The sequence below is a fragment of the Myripristis murdjan genome, chromosome 3 (assembly GCF_902150065.1).
Source record: "Myripristis murdjan chromosome 3, fMyrMur1.1, whole genome shotgun sequence".
NCBI classification, from domain to species: domain Eukaryota; kingdom Metazoa; phylum Chordata; class Actinopteri; order Holocentriformes; family Holocentridae; genus Myripristis; species Myripristis murdjan.
The window spans coordinates 24,542,791-24,562,561 of NC_043982.1; the positions used below are offsets into that span (position 1 = coordinate 24,542,791).

Here is a 19,771-nt window from a genome sequence, read left to right on the forward strand (position 1 = left end):
TGCCAGTTGAAACATAAAATGAATAATTTGATGAGTCTTGTGGGAACAGAGGTGTTGTCTTGATGTGTGTATTTCTGGGTGTTATGACTGTACAATGCCTTTAGACAAATAGCTCTGCCATTAGTTGATACTATTTTCTCAGGTATGTCATACCTGAGAAAATAGTTTTCTCTGTTACATAAGCTCAATATGATCTACATGAAGCACAGAAGAATAATGTATAAATAGGGAATGCCAATTCAAGTAACATGCTTAGGTTTTTTATCTGGTGTATAAAAGATGGCTGACAGAGTTTTATGATGCATCACGGTACATGAGGTCATGCTGTGACTCATTTTCTATTGGTAAGATACCATTCCATGTATCAATCTAGAGATCTATTTCTGGCATATTCTGGAAATCTGGATATATTTCAGAATAAAGGGTAATTGACGCAGATGTTTCATAACTTTAGTGAACTGCTAAAATAACCTACTAAACTGAAACTCTTGAATTAACTTGTACACTGCAGCAGCAGCTTGGAAGAGGCTGCGGTTTTATTGCCATGCTTGCAGTAAAGCAGAATTTCTTCGTGGTTAAGATCATACAGTTTCACACGTTTACAGTGAGGTTGTAAAGAGTATGTAATATGAAAGCTTGAGAGGCTGTCTGTATGTAAATCTATAGGGGTGGTGATGTGTATTTATGTACTTGTCAAGTCAACTTTATATAGCACAAGCATGTCTCAAGGGCTTTACACTGCGTGGTGTGTGCTACAACATACACACTCAAGCCCATAGGCAGTTGTCTTCAATTCACCTGACCTGCATGTTTTTAAACTGTGGGAGGAAACCCACACGGAGAGCATCCAACCTCCACATAGGGCCAGGACACATACGTGTGTCTGTATACCCTTGTCTGTGTGTGTGTGTGTGTGTGTGTGTGTGTGTGTGTGTGTTTTCAGGCTCTAGCCAGGTAGTTTCCTGGCACCAGTCCAGTCTGCCCGTTCCTCTCTACAGTCCACCATCCGTCGGGTCTTTGCTCCAGCACCTGCACCACAGCTCCTCTGGGCACAGTCAAGTCGTCAGGTTGCTGACCATACATGTAAACAAAAACAAGCAAAGTCAGACTCTGATTCCACCAATACATTTTTTCCCCTCTGTATGCAAAATTGCCTTACATGAAGTGGGTGTATTTTTTTGTGTGTAACAACACACTGTGTGTAAAACCTGGAATGCCATGACATCAAATTTATAAAATTATATATGTAGGCCTATAAAGATTTTTTTTTTTTTTTTTACTACAATATGTACTGGCTGGATAACATTTGAAAAGTTAATTTGTTGGAATTCTGCACCACAGGTTTGCCATTCAGTAGCTTGGCAAAACAAATATAAGTGGTGAAAATGATCTCATTGTAAACTTACTTAAAAATGCTTAAAACAATTCATATAGGGTGATCGATTATGTTTCTTTCTGTAAAGGGGTGCCCAGTGTCTCTCATCTTTAAAAATCACATCTGATCCTGTGTTCCCAAACTAAGCACTAGGATAATTAAACATTTATGTAATCGAATGAAGCACGGTAGTTCCACTTTTCACCTGTGCAAAGAAGTCATACAGCACCATGTAGCGACCTTGGTCATCATCTGAAATGGAGGTCACCGAGGCTGCCCGATGGACATCAGGTACGGACGCACTCACTCCATCTGCGTTCTCAGCCAGAGCTGGTGATCACAGCAGTACATTTTTAAAGTTCATCCAGCAAATGTGTTGGAAGCATGAGCATGTCCCTAAGCCTAATAGGTCGCACCATGATTACCACAGTAACACAACTGATAGCTTTTATTCAAAACACAACCCATCTGCCGTGACATTGTCCCACAATGCCGTGACTCGGATTCGAACCGAGGTTGCTGCGGCCACAACGCAGAGTACTAACCACTATACGATCACGGCGAGCTACGATGAGCTGCGAAAATCCCCCACCCCAATCCCATCTTCAGCGTGACTCACCGTTAAATTATAACGCACACAACCTATGAATCTTAATATAATGATTCAGGGAAATAGACGCAATATGAACCTGCGGGGTTTCCTACTGCAACACACCACGCTTTATCTTCTTTTTTATGGCTTAGTCTGCTTTTTTAGCTGTTTGAAGGCCTGCTAAGATTAACCAAGCACGTCAAACAAGAAGTTCAAATATTTACTTGAAACCCTGGTGAGATAACGAGCAAACGAAGGTAGGTACCTACATTGGCCACTAGATGGCACTGCTGACCGGGAGTGTGGAGGGCTGTCATTGACGTCGATCCTTGAGCTGCTTGAGCTTCCTGGTAGGAGGCTACTGAACCTGTGTGAACCGTGGTGAGGTGACACAGTCAGCTTCAGCAACAGGGTGAAAGTTCCTGCTTGGCTTCCAGTACTGAGTTTCTGATCTAAACACAAATAGCCCTACAAATTAGTCTTGTTGCTGACTGACGTTATGTGTTTTTGAAACCAAAGCAAAGAAAAATAGCCAAGTCTGCACCAACCCCCCTGTTTTGACACAATTCCCCACCATTGTATCTTCAGGCACACTGGATAAGCTAGTTAAGCCATGTTGAGATGAGGTGAGGGCTGGTCAAAATACCCCCTAAGACCCTCTATGTACCTCTCACTGGTGTTCATGAAGACACACAGAGAGCTGACAGATGATAAATTTTTGTGCATATAAATTTGTTATGATTGTGGATGTACTGCCTTGAGCAAATTCCAACCCTTGACCTCTAGAACACCTCTATATCTGTCTCACATGATGCCACAAATTACAGCAGAGGAATGAGTGTGTTTGGTGTTCCTCTCCCCTGTTCCAAATTTCTATATACTAATTTTAAATGGATTGTAATACAACTTACAACAAAATGGAAGCTTGTAAACCTACTTGAAAATCATATACCCATTATACCCATTTGTGTTTTGCTTGTGAGGATATTTTCAACTCCTCCGCCTCACCCTACACACACATTAAACACTATAAAGATTGATACAGAAGGAGAATGTATTGTCATTGCCGCTGCCACAGCAACCTTGTACTGCTCATTTGTCGTGTCCTTAACCCTGACAGTTTCTAGACATGTGGTCTCTGCCTGTTTTGTCCTTCCAGGTCTGTTGAGTCTGCTGTGTCACACCTCGTCATGATACCTCGCCCCCCTGCGAGGTGAGCGCAGCCGTTTCTATTTGTGGACGGCTCCGTCTGATAGAAGCTCTTGAACTCTATGGGTTCTGTGAAAAGAGGAGAGAAATTGCTCATCCGAGAAGTAGAGAGTTACTTTCCGTTTGTGGGCCAGCTGAAAGAGAAACGTTTGATGTTGCATTTAATTTTATGCAAAAGTGCAACCCAAGTCACAATATCTCTCTAACAACTTAGGCCCCTTTTCCATCACATGGTATCTACTCTACTTGCCTTAGCTCTACCCTCTTTTGTGGTTTTCCATTCCATTCCATTCCAAGCAGAGGTGTTGTTTCAGCAAAAGCCAAGGTATGGTAATGTGACATGATGCCATAGAAATACTGAGTGATGATGGGATTTGAATTATATGATATGAATTTACCTAAAACTTCATTTAAAAGCCAATTCCCAATTATTTGCCAAGTCCTTTTTCCTGGCCGGGTATATCTGCATGTTTTTACAGATAAAGGTCGGTCTCAGTTAGAGGCCGAGTCTGAATTAATTGTTTTGTGCTTACCATGGATTCAGTTTTGTTTTTCTTTTTATCATCATTTGTAATCAGTCAATTGATATGTTATTAAGTAGCCTCATTTTTATAGGTAATATTCATGTTTACTGATTTAGATTAATAATTTCAGTATTTCCTTGCCTTCGCCCTATGAGCGCTGGGAGCCATGGCTGTTTTAAGGTATTGACTGCAAGATTCATTCTTTGAGCAGCCTGAACAGAAGGAGCTATTATTCCACTGAAAACTGTTTTAACAGACATAAAGCTCGCTCTTACATTCACAATGCCTAATGTTTGCATTTGACTTAGAGAGAGCAGTGAAAACAGCTTCCATTGTATCTATTTTGGTGCATATTTCAGCACCTTGGACAGAGAGCAGAGGTCTAATTATTATATTAGCCATTAGCCATTATTAGCCATTTGATTAAATTTTCACATAAAATAAAATGCACTGAATTAAATGGTAGTTTCTAGCATGCAACCAAGGGCTTTCCAAAACACAGCAAAAGGAAAGACAAATTTGGCACAAAATAAGCACTAAAACTTTGTTGTCTCGTTTACTGAAAGGGATTGTTCCAGTAAAGGAGGCTGATTTGCTCTGTTTTGAATCAGCCTCCCTCACTAATTCACCAAATCCCATTCAACAAAAGAGGGAATGAAGTTGCTGCATCAGCATCATCAGGGAAAACATATGGTGCATCTCCTGGATGCATTGATATTACTGCATCCTTTTGGATTTAATTGAGCCAAAGACATAGGTTGCGTACCGTTTAACATCACTGCTAAGATATGGCAGCTGTCATACCTTGCCATACCTAATTGATGCCTATGATCCCAAGTTTGCAGCAGATACTAAAATGTGATGTGAAATGCTGCAAACCATTGACTGAGAAATTGAACAGTGAAGTCTTGCCAGTTACTGCTTATAACCAGGAAATGCAGAAAGCAAGACTTGCAAAACGTGTGTCATAGCTATTAATCTATCCATGTAAAAAAAAAAAAAAAAATGTGAATCTCTTAGGTACATTAATATTGTTCATGTGAATCAGTCATTTTGAGTTGGTCTTTTTTTTTTTTTTTTCAAAGTAAGCACTCATGTTGTGAGAGAAGGGAGGAAAAAAAAAAAAAAAACAGGCCATCTCACTGTGGGAGAAACCCCAGCTTTCAGAATGACAACCAGCAGCTACAGGAGGGTGATGCCACCTAGTCCACAGCCACTCCAAAAAACAAAACAAAACAAAACAAAACAAAACAAAACAAAACAAAACAAAACAAAACAAACAAAAAATACACTAACTGATCCACATCTTTAAATATATAGGTCATCATCTAGGTTTTACTGTACAATAACTCTACAACTACATGTTCAGGCTAGAGTTAATTTTACAGATAGGCTGTTGGCAAAATGCATAAAATAAACAAAATGCAAGGAAAAATCGTTCAGTGTATTCCCCCCACCACCAGCTTCCACTTGGTCCAGCTGAGATTGCATTACATGACAGCACCATCCTCAGTCAAGAGAAGGACCAGAAAATATCTCAAAGAGAATATTTCAGCTAAGTTACCAGGATGCAAATTTATTAATCAGCTAAACTGGATCCAAATTTTAGCAGATGAATACATGAAAAAATAAAAGAAATCCAAAGTAAACTAATAAACCTAACTTTTCACCTGAAAATGAGGAAGTGAGGGTGGCTTTGTCTCACACGCCCACAAGTGAGCGACAGGGCGTTACCGTGAGGGGCTACTATGTGCAATTTAAAACAATATCCAGAAAAGTAACTGGTACCAACACTGAGTAGAGCTTAGGCAAGTAGAGCAGATAATATGTAACAGAAAACCACCCTTAGTGAAACTGAAATCAAAAGTTAGCTCTCTAAAGCGGTTCTCTGGTAATGCCTGTTTCTCCTGCTTTTTTTTTTAGGTCACTCTGAGGCCAAACGTTCATAACAATTGGCCTCTATGAAGTCTGGAACATTAACACTGTGTAAAATTGCTAGACTATATAGAGTTAGGGCTTTGGCTTACCTGGTGGCCTCGTGCTTGTAGTTTTCATCTCGATGAAGCTGTTGTTGTCTGTGGTGATGTCACACTTCTCCAGAACCTTTCTCACCTCCTCGTAAAGCTGATAAAAATAGCAGGCAGTCAAATTAAAATCATAATTGGACAATATTCGTGCTTAGCTCAGGACATTAACATAACATTACCTGTGTTAGTGGTGTTCATTTCCAAAGCAGCCATACATACTAAAAAATGAATGAGAAAGGAATACTAAAACATGGACTACACAGGTTATCCAAGTGATAAGTAAAGATGAATAATCTACTATTGTTCCAGTAGGGATTACTTCAGCTGTTTACTGGTTACTGGTTACTCAGATTTAGACTGGAGTGCTGAGCGCTAGAGACTGGACCCAGACATGAAAAGGTTTGGTGAGTCGATGACAGCATTACTGTGCATAAATGTTAAAGGAGAATTATACTCTTATTTTGTGAAAGTAGTTTGCACTGCCTCCACTTACGCTATGAATTCTGTATTATAAGATATTTTAAGTTTTTTATCATTCTAAAATACATAAACTCTATATTCTTATCTCATTGCCTAGCGTGAATTTAACTGTGATATTTGAAAAATCATGTTTGCGACAATGTTTGTAAGACAATTAAACATATAACTCTAACCCTGCAACAAGATTTGTTTGACAAAATAGTTAAGACTGCATATTTATTGTAATGGATTACCTTAGCCAGGAACTTTTCAAGTCTGTGAAATACGTTTTTAATACAAATGAGAGTGAATGTCTGTGAATGGCTTCTGTAGACAGTAGGGAAATGTTTCCTGATACCTAAAACTACAGAAGACAGTAGGCCCCACCAAGAATCACGTAAGTTGCGGAGGAACCCTAAACCAAGTGTTTTTTTGGACCCTGCAGTTGATTTTCTTTAAAGCAAGAATCCTCATTTTTCTCTTAGGACCCTTAAATGAACAGATATTCTGGTTTGTGTTCAGTATTAAATTGTTTATGCCCAGATGTCATACTTGAACACGACAAATACATTCCAAGTGGTGAGATTAAAACATAATGGTGATGTAACCATTCCCTGTGAATTGAATTATAATGGCATGTTTTCATTTTGCTGAAGACACCCTTAAGGGTCTTCAAGGACCCCTGTGGGTCTCCAGTCGCCACTTCTTAGCACATGCTTAAAAAAAACTGGCTTTCATCATTTCAGTCCAAGCAAGAGGGAGCTCACCTCATCATCTCTGACACACTGCATGGAGAAGTTGTTGCAGTGATCCCAAAGAACACACCTCAGGATGCTGATACGATCTGCCTCCATGTGTTGGAATACCTTAAAAATGTGGATACACACACACACACACACACACACACACACGCACTAGTGGCCACTACTGTACCATTTCTGAATGAATATCAGCCTCAGTATTAGTACATTCCAATGTAGCTCATTATTGAAGACTACAGTCTATTGTTGGTCTCTTATTCTTTTGTCTGAGTAATGCACAGTTTTATTATACATTCAGTACAGTGATATGATAATACATTGTGGGCTCTTCATTCTGTTGTTAGTTACTATTTTTTTTCCATACGCTCTGTCGAGGATAAAATGACTCTCTTAAAGGGCTAACAGAAGTAGGAAGGTGGGGTTGCTGTGAGGAGTCATACTAATCAGATAAAGGGGATGTGGTGTGTGGTGTGTGGTCCTTCTTCTGGGTGGTGACTGCGCATAAGAGCAAGTTTTTATCTTTGTACCTCACACGTGCTTCTGTGGGTGTCTTCCCAGTCCTGGCGCACTTCATCTAACTGGTCAATGTTTGCAAGGTACAGCTTCTCTGCAAGAGTGTGAAAAATCACTTTAGATGGCACAACCATATGTACAAATGCATTTCATCAATACGTCCTCAAATGAGTTTAGTGTTCTGACAGTGGGCTATTCTAAAGATAGGTACTTGTGAGAAGATAAACTCTGTCCAGTGTTTTCAGTATCTGTGACATGTTATAATAAACCATCATACTCAGCAGTATGACTAATTGTTATAATGAGAAACACTCATAACACTAACCCCATTTATGAAACTTAAATACTGAAATAATATATTATGTGTGGTGGAAGGTCTCACCTGCTTCATTGGCAGCCTGTCTGCATTGCTTGGCCCTGTGTTGTACCTGGGAAACAACAAACAAGTATCAGGGGATTTGACACGCATGACCAAGACAAGCTCTGATCAGGAAGGAGAGCAGGTAAATTAAGTGACTTTGAATTTTAACAGAAGTATTGTTTCCTGTGCAACAAACCACACTCTAAACTGAAACTGGCAGCCCAAACAAGGTTAAAGGACAATTCCTGTTTTTACTCACATTTTCACCCATGTACAGTGCTAAACTGTATGCGTATGCTGCCTTAAATGACTACTGTTGATTTTCCAGAGCATACAGTAACTACATGTTTGAATGTGATTTTCCTACCGCCCAGGCAGACAGTCCTTTCCATTCATCTTGTTTAAAAACTCAGCTTGGAGAGACCTCAAACTTACTAGAGATTGGTAATTTATCACAGTGAGCATCCTGCCTTAATTTGTTTTTGTCAAAGTTACTTTATCATCGTGCATGTTGATTTAAAAGGTTTGCAGGCTTTCTGGTGCTCTTTGGTGGGAAGCTCCAGAGCATGGGATAAAACATGACCAAAAAGTGGAACTTCGCTTTATAATATACTAAAATATCAGTAAAAAGAAAAAAGAAAAGGGGCAGTAGGTTCTTATCACAATCAGAGTCAGGAATACTTTTTTGATCCCTGAGGGGAAATTGGGTATATAACATTGGATAGTGGTTGGGAAAAACATATGTATTCAAGAGAGGCACCAGTGCACACTGCTGAAGGCATGTATGGATATTGGATTTTTAAGTGGTCAAACATGGACTGGCCAGTTAATAAATTTGGTCACAGACTGTTGTTGTCTCGGGCCCACTCTTGCATGTAATCACCTCCATTATGTATGTATAATATGTATAATGTGTAATCATCACCATTGTGGGAATAACACATATTGGAATTTGCATTGAAAGTGATGATAGGTGATCTAATAGTAGCACATGAGCGTAGTCATCATTTTTCTTTGCTGGCTGTTACGGTGTAAAAGCAAAAAAGTCTCACCAAAAAATGTTGTGGTGGGACTTTTCCAGCAACCCCGGCCTGCTGTGCACCTGTGAATCTTGTGATTCATCTACAGGATGCACAATTGACATGCAAACCATTTAACATCGTGGCAATGTCTCACGAAATTCTCAGAAGTCTTTGGGTCTGTATATCTTCTGCTCCAATTGTTTCATGTCATCTGGGTGGAGGTGGAGTTCAAAAGCCCCAGAAAGCATTTAAAAAATGGAAAACTAAAAGTCTGCTTTTGAATCCAAATAAAATGCCCTCAAGTATAGTGGCAGTTATTTTAATTAAAGAGACTCCCATTTAAAATGGAAGGGAAAACACTGATATCCCTATCATGGTGAGGTGGTGTGCGTGTTCATTGTACCTTTTCTGAGTTTTTGGCTGTAGCAGATGTGGTAGTTGTCTTCTCGGCCAGCTCTTCCGCTTCGTCTGACTCCCTGCATCTCTGCTCATAGGCCTTCTTAGACTGGATTTAGCAGAAACAATTTAAGAGCTGCAAAACTCCACTAAGCACAGGAAGAATTTACACTGGTACGCAATTAGCAAATAATTGTTTGCTAATAATACCTTTTCTTATACTGCATTCTGATACATACATGTAGGCTGCTAAAAGTGTTACTTCAGCATTTGATGTGTTTATGTCATTTCCTGTGTCACTGGTTATTGAAATAAATGCCCTGTCTATGAATGAGAATTCCTTGTCAGAGCTGGCCACAGCAGCAGATGAAAACCTCTATAAAGATACCCAAGAAAGCACTGCAGCATTCTGATAAATAGTTTGAATAGTCTGACTGCATTGAAGATGAAGTCACATTGAAACATTAGTCCTTGCACGGACTGATTTAAACTAAAACTGTCAATTTTCTCCTGTGCCCAGAGACTTTATCTCACATATTTTCTAACCCACATGTATGCTTTACTCCTCACTTCATGTCAGCTACTGCATGCACTTGTGTGTGTGTGTCTGTATGTCTGCGTGTGCCTGCATGCATGTCCACTGTCAGAATAAGTTATGCTAAAATAAAACAAGATTGGCCCTAACAATGACTGAGACAACTTGAGTGGGGAAGCAGTAGTCAGAAAGCCAAAGAGGTTCACAGTTAGACTGTGTGAGACTGTAGGTGATAAGTCTTTATGAGTGGGCATATGTATAGCACACATCGTTTCCTGTTCCTTTCCGACACAGCATGGTCTTGAATACAAGTGCGTGTGTAGGTGTGTGTGTGACTGGGGGTAGGGTAGGGGCTGTATGTTCACTAACAGTTCTCTTTTAGCACGTTTATCTGTGTTTAGGCAAAGGGAGAAAACATCTCAGTTTTAATAACAATAAGAAAACAGTTTCCTCATCGTGAGATAATGCATGTAAGGTAAGTTTTTTTCTGGGAGGAATGCAAAACACTTTCCTACCTCCACGGTCTTCTTGAAAGAAGACAGCTTTGACTTCTGAACCTTCTCCATGATTCCTTCGAACTGTAAGGAGAAACATGGTTGAAATGAACAAAATTGGGCCTGATTATAATGTCCACATGTTGGTTCTATTGGTATCCACTGCAGGTCAGCAGCAACTTGCTTCCTCCTAAGATATTGTAGAACCGTTTGAAAAAGAATCAGGGTTGATTTTCATGCCAGAATATTTTTTTCAGCTTCATATTTGTGGAAACTGATTGTTTTTATTAGATTTTTCTATATTTCTGCTTTAAGACAATGTCTAATTCAGATATTGTACGTCCTACAGCTTTCAGATTTGGCAGATAGATTTTAAGTCTCCACCAACCACTCAACTCCCTCCAAAACTGAAAAAGGCCAGATGCTGGTTCTATAAAAAACAATTTCATGTTTTAGTCGATAACTAATGAATTAGCAAACCATATGGTGCAGAATCAAAACATTTTTTCCTCAGACTGCTTGGCTCAGCAGAAATCCTTTCCATATACTGTTTTTCATTCAGCCCTAAACAGTTTTTCTGTCATTTTGAATTCGATGCTAAACATAATTCGTGCTATTTCTCCCACTAAATTGTTCCAAACTGCTTGAAATCCCAAAGTTCATAGAATGTGTTAGACAGTCCCCAAGTGGTGTATGGTTTGGCTATGGTGTGAGTGCCACAGCTCCACCATCATACTAATCTTGCAGTATCACTTTTTATTTCTTAATTACTCTTGCACAGCTGACTCATCTACAAAATTTTACCCACAACATATTTCAGTTGCTTAAATCATGGCTATTCCAAAGAATCTGATACACAAAACTATCTAACCCTAACCGAAGACACCAAACTGGCAACTTTTGTAAACAGTGACCACAGGCATGTGTTGGGCTCATGGATTTGGAACTAATATAAGTAACGGTCTTCATCTTTACTGAGCTTTGAAGCTTAAGACTCCCATCGTGATGAATGTTATCTTCCATAAAATGTATTGCATCAAATGTTGTGGATGTTGACTGCGCCTTGTTGGCTCCTCTTTCAGAGGCTCTTGTTTAATAAATGTGTGGAATAGCTTTGAACAAGTTTGCACTATTCTGCAGAAAGCATATTTCTGCAACATATAAATAAGAAAAATAACTAGATCTTCTCAAAAGAGGTAAAGGAAGGGAAAGGCTTGTTGATAGCAAATGGGTTTGCTATCAGCAAACCACTGGTTGGACACGACTGCATGCACTTGTAAGTCATAAATAAATCATATGTAAATCCACACACGTTTTCATTCACCAGTACCTTTTTCCTGTGCTCCCTCTGACGTTCTCGGAATGCTTCGAGCTTTTTCACCTCCTCTTTCAACACACCAGATAGCTGGATGTGAAAGTTTCCAATGTTCTCAATTTCTGTGAAAAAAAAAAAAAACATACAACAATAGAAATGATTTTGCACTAGAAATGACAGAGATGATTTTGCACACTGAGCACAACAGATAGAACCAATAGGTATGATGCACAGAGGATCAATCTGCAAGGCAACTTACGTGCTTTTAACTGATCAAAGGATGATCTCAAGGTGCTGAGAAGATAAGGCACAGTTAAGATAAGAAAAACTAGTGAGCAGGACACAAAGAAGATTACACACAGAATAAAACTATATGAAAGACCATATCATCTAATCATCTGATTTTTAATTGTTTATCAAGGGGATGGTTTCCCCTCAGCATGCATGCTCTGTTTCAACACTGTCTTTCTTCATGTTCATACACTATCCTCTCCTGCTGGCCACTAAGCAGCTAAACTAGAACAGTTTGGGACTTGAAAAAGTGCCAAACTCAAAGGAGCCTCAGTGATGGAGGAGCAGTTATTAATCACTAACTTTACCCATTCAGATTTTTATAAACAGCATGGACATTCAGGCATTTGTGACTGTTAATGCTAATCGGGTATAAATGGAATATTTTGATGATATACAAACATTTCAGCAACTTTTTAGTACTGAACCTTTTCACTCTTAAAAAAATAAAAAATAAAAAATAAATACATTTCCTTTTATTTTATATTATAAAGGGACTCTCCTATGACATTGTTCTTCTTTTACTGTTTCAGTGTGAGTCTTGTCAGCTTTCTGCATACATGACTACCATGACAACAAAACAATCAGCTTTCAACATAAAAGACTACCATGACAACAAAACAGGAAACTGGCATCAGAGAATGACCTGTTGCAAGAGGGTCATTTAAATACATAGTGGACACACACATGTATTTATACACTCAGGCACACACACACGCACACGCACACACACACACACACACACACACACACACGCACACGCACACGCACACGCACACGCACACGCACGCACGCACACACACACACACACACACACACACACACACACACACACACACAATAAATCTGTATTTCCTCTAAAAATGGCTGTGACTCATTGGCACATTAGTTTTACTCCAATCTGACTCATAGCCTTAATATATCAGAGAGGCTTAGATTATCTCAAACAAACATATCAATAATTTATTAATTTCACAGTGAGGATGCATACCAACTGTCCCACAGCTGTTTTCACCTGTTCTGCAAGCCAGAATCTATTTCATTCTTTTTAAATACTTGCATTGTTGCTCACTACTTCATTATTAGATTCTGTATCTATGACATCTACATGAGACCAGACTAAACATCATGATGATCAATGGAAAACACAAAATTCATTTTTCTTTGTATGTCAAGCAGTGCATTTACCCGATCTCCGTGTGGCCCCCAGCTTTACGGGCAATAGTCACCAGTTCCTTCCCGTACTTCTCCTCTGCTAGTGCCCTGTGCATCATGGATGGACAGATTTTGGCATTGCAGTTATTTCTTTAAACTGTAGGACATTACAGCCTAAGCGTTGGATGCAATTGGATTGAATTTAAAGAGTGATATGGAGTGCATATAAATTCCTGTCACCTTTGTTGTTCATTGTAAACATACAAAACACATTTTATATCACAGTATTTTGTCTTAACAACGAATGCACCATCCTCTTTGTGTCTTTGTCCACTCCATTGTTAAGAGGGCATCAGTTGTGGCAGCCTAGCTCCAAAAAAAAAAAAAAAAAAAAACTCACAGAGAAAGGATGTGTGTCCCCTGAGAGGTAGGCTCCCAGTAATTTACTCACAAAATGTTTCAGTTATAGACTTTCATCAGGCATCATGGCTGAAATATCTGCATTACAGTCTAGTTAAAAAAAAAAAAAAAAGACTCTTTAGAGGAGGGCTGAACAATTGATTGAAACAATAATTGGACAGAAATTGAAATGTAAATGGTGTTCTCCAGACACAAGAAAATGTCTTGATGCAGACCCCAGCAAAAATCACACTGTCATCATTTTAATAGTATTTTTTCAAAGATACGCACACCTGGGTAGTTTATTACCCTTACGAAACAAAAATATATTGCAGTATACTGGAAAATATCATGTGATATATTAGATAATACATTTCCATATATGGGAACTAGTCTTTATATTTTACAATATATTGAAATATATGCATAGACCATACATGTCTATATATTGATACATAAAAAAATATATTGCAATCAAGACCAAAAACGGCACTATATTTTTACACGCAATAGTTTGTCTTTATATGTTCAAATATACTGCAATATATGCATATACCATATATATATAGATATATATATATATATCTCACAACATAATATATACAAAAAATATATTGGGATTTTTCTTAACATTGCATATTTTCCAAACAACCATAACATATGCATGGACCATGCATGGCATGTATTTAGGGTCCGGGCAGCTTAGGACACCGGACACTATTGTATTCCCAGGTCTTCTTTCTTTCTTTCTTTCTTTCTTTCTTTCTTTCTTCTTCTTTCTTCTGAGGAAATCATACTTCCCATTGGTGAAAACTCACCAAACTTTGCACAAAGGTCCAGTCCCATGCCAGATTACCTCAGCTGCAAACTCAAGCCAATAGTCCTGATGGTGGCGCTATAGCAAGCCTTTAAAGTTCAAAACTTAGAAAATTCATAACAAATCAACCATATGTGCTACAGCTTCACAATTTTCATCAAACTGTAGCTTCAATATAGAAGAAACTTTTGTACATTTAAACCTATTGAAAATTATGAAGCCATCACTCTGTTTTTTTTCAAAAACTGTAAAACTTCTTAAACCTATCTCCTCCCACAATTTTTGCTCAAATGTCACCAAACCTGCTACAGATCATCTTCAGACTGTCCTATACAAACGATGTTCACAGATTTTTGATTTATCAAAAATTAAGCCTACAGTGCATCAAAATGTTTTACTGTAAATGCTACTGTAAACATATACCTGCAAAGTCTTGCTAAATAAATCTTCAATGTTCATGAAAAAAATTGACAAAATTCTGGAGTCATGGTCGATGATGTGTGGTAAATTTCAGAATTGTATCTCAAAAACTGAATTTTTGACAGCATTTTGAATTTTGCTCTCGTGAACAATTTGAGGCAATGTAAAAATGCCATTTTTAAACATCAATTTTTCACTTATGGAGCCAATCAATCATTGTTAAAAACAAATTAACATCATCTCCCTGTTGTCTAGATCAGTGTTTCTCAAATGGGGGTACGCATACGCCTGGGGTACTTAGAGGAACTCCAGGGGGTACTTGAGATTTTTTAAAATTATAACACATGAGACTACGTTGCGTAGATCCGACCGAGCAATCTGATTGATCAATCAGACGTTTAGAATGTGCTCAAATCAGCATTACAGCACAGCTAGCCGTGCGCAAATAAAAATACTGAATCAATCAATGAAAATAATACTCCGCCTAACATCTTATTGCCCGAATCTGTGTGGTTTCCATGGCAACACGTTTCACCGAAACCTGCATCAAAAGCCACTGTCAACTTTGTTCGCCTGCATAATGAACCGTTTGGTTGTCAATTTTGATTTCCTTGGCGACCTAAATTTGGATAAATGTCTGAACGAGGAAGACAAGACAGAAGAGAAAAAGGAGAGATACGCGAAAGTGACGAGTAAGGAGCTGGATCAGCTGGAGAGGTCAAGAAATGAAGCCGGTACAGCCGTCAAGTGTCTACAAGACTACCTGACAAACACCAGGCAAACAGCTGATTTCTCAACTTAAGTAAACAAGAGCTAAACAAGATCCTCCGTGAATTTTAATTTCTATAATAAAGTGCCTCAGCGGAGTCAGCACCATGGACAGTAGGCTACCTGTAAGATTTTCCATGGACATGTGCGGCTATATATTGTTATCAGTTATTAATTAGCCTATTAATCGTTATTCATTTGTTTAGTCTTTATGAGTTTCCTGGGCCATTTATTTAATTAATTTGTCAGATTTATTTGCATCTGTACATTGAAATGAACTTTTAATAAATCAACACATCCGTGAAAACTGTCTTTATTTCAGAGGTAAACTGATAACAGCCTGAAAATGTGATTATATAACTCTGTTCAGCCTTAATGTGGCTGCTTACTGTCCTTATTTTGGCTGCATAGCCACATTAATCGGAGCTGACTTTAAATTGGAATGACACACCCCCAGCTGAAATGAAACATCTGCCAGTTAAAAATGACTGAGAAGTCGGTAGAAGTATAATTGTCAGTCCATGAAAAAAAAAAAAATTTTCCAGCAGATATTCTAGTTACAACATGATTGAGCTAGCAGAGTTTTATTTTGCTATGTTTGGTATCTATTCAGTTTCAGGAAAACACGATGTAACCAATGGCTTAGTCAATTTGTCAAGCTGCTACTGAGCTGCTACTTGCCAATTAGTTCAGGGCGGTAAACGACTGTCTTTGGCTCCAGAGGTTGCAGGTTCGAACCTCGACTGGTGCAGAATCCACAGAATCCTACAAATGCCTGGACCCCACCCATCGCTGCACAGCAGCTGTAATTTTATGTATATTTCCAATACATGTTCCCATATAATTGGAATGTCATAGATCATGTATTTATAAATATATTAACCCAGTGTTCATCACATAAATGTAAATACATTATGAAGGACTTTTATACATATATGAACACATATATTATATATTTATATTGCAATATATGGCAAATACATGAAATGCGCAATTGTTGCTGTATTTTACCCTTTTATTAACATATATTGCAATATATTGATGCAATATATAAATATATGCCACATATATGATTCACTTATATATTACACCATTTATTTCTGAGACATTTTCAAATATATAATATATTTCTATACATTGTTGTTCGCATATTAAATGTAATATATTCTAATACATTACAATACATTGCATTTCATATATTGGTAAATATATTTTCTTTCCGTAAGGGTTGGTTATTGACATGACAATTTTTTGGCACGTCATTGGTTTCTGTGAGGAAACTGATCCAAAGCCCCCGCTCAAAATGATTTCTTGCCATATTGTTCAGCTCTGGTTCATAGTTTGATATTGTAATGTGGACATTTTTTTGTGTGTGTTTTTGTATCTATTTAACTATTCCAATTAACTGTTTATACTATTATGTTTTTGCATTCTAGTAGTATAGTTTTTGTCTAATGTAAACATTCACAGTAGTCAATGTTTTTGATAACATATGAGAATGAGATTCTGAACTGTACCGCTATATGTTGCTTTTTATATTGCACGTATTTCCTTCAACAAATCTGTCATTAGATTCTCACTGCTAGGTTTGTGCTCTGTCCCACATGATTGTGTGCATTACTCAGTGTCTTGTAATTGGACAGGAGTAATGTGTATACACTGTGCCCCTTACAGTCAAGTCTGATGAAGGTCTATGACTGAAACATCATGTGAATAAGTTACTTTGAGCTTTTTTTGTGCACACCAATATTCTGCCACATCTTGAGATTTATCTTGAGAGTACCTCATTGTAGATTTTGGTTCATTTATCTTTACTAGTTTGTGTACAAAATTAAATGTATAAATAAGATGTCTATGATTTAAAAGAGTTTTCAAAACCTCCTTCAGCTCAATGGCTAGTTTTGAGTCACATGTGAGGCAATGGATTTCCTAGTTTCACAATCTGGAAACTGAGGTTCACATCTGGTTCGCTACCTCATTTTCAAGAGCTCCTCCACATCTTTACACATCCGCCTGCCATCTCTTAGCCTTTGTACCACAGCGTCATACCCAGCATGACAGGTAAAATCAGTCCCCTGTAATGAGAGAACACACAGGAAGAAATATTTTAGCCAACAGCATTGCACAACAATTACACAACGACCTCTGCCACACATAAATATGTGAAATGCAGAACTTCTGCTTAGCAAAACTGCAGGGACGTGATCTGGCAATATGATCCTTTTAATGTGCTTCTTATTAGTTATGGAGCTGAAAAACAAACAAACAAACAAAACAAAACAAAAAAAAACATCTTTTGGCACCTTAAATGCAAATAATGCCAGTCCAACACATTAAAATGGTTTAAGCATAGAGGAAGGTCTGTAGATGAGCTGTATAATTTATGACAACTTTACAACTTCAAAGAAAAGAATCAATTCCCCCTACACACTTTTTCACTTCTGCATTGATTTATTGGAAGGAATCAATCTTGGATCATCAGGGAAATGCCTGCACCACACAAGAGACAAAACAAGCAGTGTGCATGTTGCCTTCTACTCAACTTTACAACGCACCATTACTTTTCCCAATTACCAGCACTAGAAATTTAAGAAGTTTCTTGTTTTGTGTAACCTATCGATGTTTGAAAATATATATATTTTTTAATCATGCTTACAACACAGTTGCACATCTGCAACTACGTCAGATAAACTAGTGTGATTAATAAATTATATGGTAGTGTCTATATTTATTTAGCACATGATAATGTAAATTCAACAGAAAAAAAATATTAGATATGTTGTTAACTGGCTGTGACATCAACCTTTCATTCACTGACAAGGCCAAATTCAACAAAGCATGAAACCACAAAAAAAGACTTACCCAAAAAGCATCTTTGAACAACAAGGCTGTCATCTTATTTGTTACTTCCTTGATTCATAAAACGTCTGGTTTTCCTCAGCACTGCTTTCCTCCAGTGTGTCTGCCTGAAAATTGAATCTCTAACTGTCATCTAAGTGAAGCTGGAGGAGGTCACAAATAGTTAAGCGAGCTGTGTTTAAAACAGCGAGTGGCTAACAGTTAACTCATTTCAATGAGGAAGAACTTCTATCCCATGATGTCACTGACCACATTCTGCTCAGCCCACATGTGAGATAGTGCATTGTACCTCTCTGACTGTCATTTGAATAGCTGATAAGACTGAACATCTTGTCTAATACTGGCCTGGGAGCATTCACAGATTGCATATGGTGAGAATTTGTTTATGTATGCAAAGTTAATGCACATTATATATTGCCTGTGTGTGTCTGAAATGCTCTTTGTATTGTAGGGAACCACTGTATTTGGAGGACACTGCTCAAGACATCTGTATGCAGATGTTTATACTTGAGTTATTGACATATTACGAGCTGTTACACCACTGACATTAAGGCCATTGCAGCAGGTCTACCATCTTAAGGCAAAGGCAGTCAGAACAAGTACAAAATCTTAACACCAATTCACATGTGGGAGAAATCCTCTGCTGCACTGCCCTCTAGAGGTGGAAACTTTCAGGCATGTTACACTAATGGCCACACCCAGCCACTGATGTATCTGCAGGTACTGTTACAACTCTGATTGTACTGACTCATTCTTTAAAAATCCCAGGCTGCAGTTATAGACCTAATTGATTATCATGTATGAGACTGTGAATCAGCTCTCTGGCTCCCTATCTGATCAGCTGTCTCCATCCCTTATGTGAAAAATACAGTTTGGTTTGACCACTTGGCTCACGTTAGCGGCTGAACTACTGGCAAACATTGCTGTCAAGATATCACAAACTCAGCCACATCTCTGATTTATGTGATGTACAATTAAAGTCAGGGTTAATGTTTCCATCTCATTAAGATAATAACAGGCTTGACAAATCTGCTCCTTCATATAAAAGAAGGGGGCTGCAGAATGAAGTGTTTCAGCAGTTTGTGGCCTGGTTGCTGTGATATTTAGGTTGTATGGGCACCAGTGACAAGTTGATGGGATGTTAACAATATGGACAAGTGTAATATCATTGCTGTAGCCTTTTGGCAGAGCAAGGTTGCTAACATAAGGCCGTTGGAAATAAATACACTATACAAACTAGATTTCAGGGGGGTATAACATGTTTCAAGCAAGTTCAGATGCCTTGATGATGCCAGGGATATGAAGATATATCACAATGGAAAGCATTTTCATTTTCATCTTTACCTCCTTACGAAAGCTTTAGCTCCAACATTCAGAACTAACAACTGCAAAAAGCCATGTTTCTACATGTGCTGTAGGCTAATTATGACTTGAGGTTGGGTTCAAAACATAAGTCAGCAGTGGTGACTATATTGGTCT

The 19,771-nt window shown here is 38.2% G+C and overlaps 1 protein-coding gene and 1 non-coding gene across 2 annotated transcripts; both read right to left on the bottom strand.

The window, feature by feature from the left end:
• Nucleotides 1-37: 37 nt before the first annotated feature.
• Nucleotides 38-18,433, bottom strand: LOC115356871 (proline-serine-threonine phosphatase-interacting protein 1-like). The gene is made up of 15 exons (XM_030048158.1): nucleotides 18,296-18,433; nucleotides 17,408-17,508; nucleotides 13,063-13,137; nucleotides 11,843-11,877; nucleotides 11,599-11,705; nucleotides 10,290-10,352; nucleotides 9,247-9,348; nucleotides 7,843-7,888; nucleotides 7,475-7,554; nucleotides 6,954-7,052; nucleotides 5,728-5,824; nucleotides 3,152-3,245; nucleotides 2,237-2,334; nucleotides 1,581-1,705; nucleotides 38-1,071 (listed from the first exon to the last, which is right to left on the bottom strand). The coding sequence occupies exons 1-15, from the start codon at nucleotides 18,326-18,328 to the stop codon at nucleotides 940-942; spliced, it is 1,287 nt and encodes a 428-aa protein (XP_029904018.1). The 5' UTR covers nucleotides 18,329-18,433; the 3' UTR covers nucleotides 38-939.
• On the bottom strand, nucleotides 1,866-1,937 carry trnah-gug (transfer RNA histidin (anticodon GUG)). The gene has a single exon. It is a non-coding gene; the product is annotated as a tRNA-His (tRNA).
• Nucleotides 18,434-19,771: the final 1,338 nt, after the last annotated feature.